Source organism: Notothenia coriiceps, unplaced genomic scaffold (assembly GCF_000735185.1).
Source record: "Notothenia coriiceps isolate Sejong01 unplaced genomic scaffold, NC01 NC01_scaffold00020893, whole genome shotgun sequence".
Lineage (NCBI taxonomy): Eukaryota > Metazoa > Chordata > Actinopteri > Perciformes > Nototheniidae > Notothenia > Notothenia coriiceps.
Genome location: NW_011353594.1, coordinates 1 through 3,493, shown reverse-complemented (window position 1 = coordinate 3,493; position 3,493 = coordinate 1). Strand labels below are relative to the sequence as shown.

Sequence of the window (3,493 nt, the reverse complement as noted above, 5' to 3'; positions counted from 1 at the left end):
GAAGAAGAGGGGACACATGTTGATGTAGAAGAGACATGAAGAAGAGGGGACACATGTTGATGTAGAAGAGACATGAAGAAGAGGGGACACATGTTGATGTAGAAGAGACATGGAGAAGAGGGGACACATGTTGATGTAGAAGAGACATGGAGAAGAGGGGACACATGTTGATGTAGAAGAGACATGAAGAAGAGGGGACACATGTTGATGTAGAAGAGACATGAAGAAGAGGGGACACATGTTGATGTAGAAGAGACATGAAGAAGAGGGGACACATGTTGATGTAGAAGAGACATGGAGAAGTGGATTTTACATGATAGGTGACCTTTAAAAACACATACAGAAACAACAATAGTAAATGCAGTAAGTAGCATTAACAGTATTTGAGGTCACCTGACGATGTCTTTGGTCTTGCTGCCGATGAGTTTGAGGTCCAGCTGGAGGCGCAGGCCGTCCAGCGGCAGGTCCCACAGCCGGCTCAGCTTCCCCATCTCATTGGGGAAGAAGCGTAGGTTCGTGTTACGACTCACATCCAGAGAGGTCAGACCCTCCAGCAGGCCGATCTGTGGGGGGATCTGAGGAGAGGCAATACAACCAGGCATCAACATCTAGACTGTCAATCAAGTAAAGACCGCTCCCCTACCAAAGACCACTAAACTCCTTTAAGGCCTATGACTCCCTCCCTCCTCTCAAAACACTGCAGGCAAAAACAGGAAGATTGAACATGGTTTTAAAAGTTAAGAGATTTATATTTCTTATTCGAGATACCGATTGATCCGCCTTTGTTGTTAGGAAAATGGAGACAATATAATAGTGTGGATTCACTTATGATTTAAGTAAAATTGAAAACCTGTTGTATTCTGTATATTCTTGATACTATTTTTGTAATGAGACAAACATTTCATATCTTATTATCCATCAAACATCAACCTCTTGACTATATTCTCTAAAATGAGTGTTTTAATGTGCAAACCACATGTTCATAAAACCACGTCACAAGCAACTTTAGCTATTTTATGCAGATACTATATATACATATACTTATATCAGTATTTGTAAACAACTGTGACTGAAAGAATATTGCTTTTATTTGACTTTTTTATGGTTATTTCATTTTTTTTTTTTTTTTTTTTTTTTTTTAAGAAGGGGCAGGTAAAATAAGATTTTATTCACCACCATGTGCTATACAAAAACAAACAAGTATAAGTTATTCCATGTTATGAATAAACAAATAAAAAATAAACATATACTGTACTTTTTACTGCATTCATTAGTCTGATAACGATTTGTAAAGAAAAAGAAATGAGCAGCAGGTAGACGGCTCTCTACCTGAGAGAGCTTGTTGTCACTCAGGTGGAGTTTCTCCAGGCGGGTCCACTTGTAGAGCGGCCCACTCAGATCCAGGACTCTGATGCAGTTCTGACTGAACATCAGCTCTCGCAGGCTGCTGGACTCCCAGAGCGCCGGGCCGGGCAGCGCCGCGATGCTGTTGGTCCGCATGTCCACCGACCGCAGGCTGGACACATTTGAATTACATTTTTACTATTAGAAAAGGCATGCATACAATGTGTGGAGAGTCCACAGAATTGTATGAATAAGAAAAGACTTACTTTGGGAGACTAAGGATGGCCTCAGGAATGGAAGTGAAGTTGTTGTTTGCCAATTTAAGTGTTGTGATCTTGGATGGGAGGTGTGAAAGGGAACCTGGAGAGGGCAGTAAAGACATTAGTATTTTGTAGGAAAAAAATGTCATTTAATTACTCAAACTTGTATGGATATATTTTTCAAATAAATTAACTGGCACATAAAGCAAATCTACCATATATCTTACTGGCAATTTTAATAAAAGCTCTTCTTTCCAGTAAAAAATATTGTCTGTACTAGCTGATGTGGGTGTTTTGATTTTGATTTTATGTTTAAAGGGGACCTATCATGCAAAATTCACTTTTGTACGTCTTTTATACATGAATATGTGTCCCCGGTGTGTCAGGGAACTCACCAAGTGTCAGAAAACACAACCCTCTCTCTTTTCCTCCGTACCCAAATCTCTAAAAACGGAGCTGATTATTATTTGAATTGTTCTGACGTCAGAAAAGGGGTGCTCCGCCTATATGGGCAACTCTCCACCTATCAGGGGAATGAGAGACCGCTCGAAAGCGCTGGAGACGCTGTAGTACATATGCCAGGCCTGTAGGTGGCGCTGTAGTCTGCCACAAAAGCAGAATCAGCCCTTGCAAAAACAGGGCTGGAAAAGAGCAAATAGAGCGAAATGAGGCATGGCTAAAATGCATGATCTGTTTGGTATTGTTGTTGACATGTTTTATGGTAGCACTTTACAATAAGACTACCCTTATAAAGGGTTTACGAATAGTTTGTAATTCATTTATTAATTAGGTTGTGAACACTTTATAAGTCCTTAATAAGCTTTTATAAGACATGAGATAAACAGGGCAACTGTGACCGGTTGCTTGCCAAATAGTGAGCCCACATTTATCTGTACTGCTAAGCCTTATATTGGCTACTTAGGCCCCGGCCACACGAGGACGAAAACGGTCGTTTGCGTTACTGTTTAGTGTCATATAGACCGTTCGGCCACACGAGGACGACCGAATATGACAGTAAACAACTGCGGAAACGATAATGGGTCCCAAGGTCGATAGAACGGCATACGCAACGCTCTGGGGGGTCCAAGGGCTCCGTGTGTGCGCCCTATACGATCATTTTCTGTTAATGATGACGCCTCTCCCCACCTCTGCTGCTCACCCCCGCGTCAAAGTAAACTGCACACTGAATTCAGATTATTTATCTTTCTCTCGATATGGACATAAACGCGAGTGAAGTCTAATCTGACAGGACGGAGACACGCAGCTCTGCTCACCTGCAGCTCCTCCCGCTGTGATGCAGCGGTGAACGGAGCAACACACACTTCAAGTCAGATCATCGTCCCTTAGCTATTTCAATTACCTCTCAAACTACCTAAACTTGTTATAAATATGTTTATTTTTACTGTCGGCCGGGTCACTCATGGATCAGCTGCTGCATGAGACAGACACTGAAGCTGTCCGAAGAGAGGGAGGAAAAAGAGAGGCTCCGTGTATTTTATTATTATATTATATAAAGTCATTATTCATTTGTTTTAAAGCTCAATAAATAGCAAAGAAGACCTTTGACTGGCACTTTTATAATTTTGTCCGGAAGATTAAAACTTTAATACACGTTGACTGGCAAAAAACTCTGCCCGGTTCCCTCGGCCCCCACCGCGGAGAATAAACAGAAGGGCAACCATGACAACTATGCTTCTTCGCTGCTTTTGTGGAGGATGTTACAGCGCCACGTACAGGCTCTTGCATATTTACTGCAGCTTCTCCAGCGGTTGGAGCTAAACGGAGCTGTCTCGTGTGGACAGACACTATCAGGTGAACATTGCGTGTGGACGGAAGCTTTTTTGCGATTGCGTTTGCGTTAATCCTATGCGTTTAGCCGTATGCGTCCT

The 3,493-nt window shown here is 42.1% G+C and overlaps 1 protein-coding gene across 1 annotated transcript; it reads right to left on the bottom strand.

The window, feature by feature from the left end:
• Positions 1-389: 389 nt before the first annotated feature.
• LOC104952956 (leucine-rich repeat serine/threonine-protein kinase 2-like) lies at positions 390-1,704 on the bottom strand (the record flags this gene model as incomplete). The annotated part of the gene is made up of 3 exons (XM_010779860.1): positions 390-575; positions 1,330-1,516; positions 1,611-1,704. Coding segments are annotated over 3 exons (467 nt in total), but the record flags the coding sequence as incomplete, so codon positions are not given.
• Between the last annotated feature and the right edge of the window lie 1,789 nt (positions 1,705-3,493).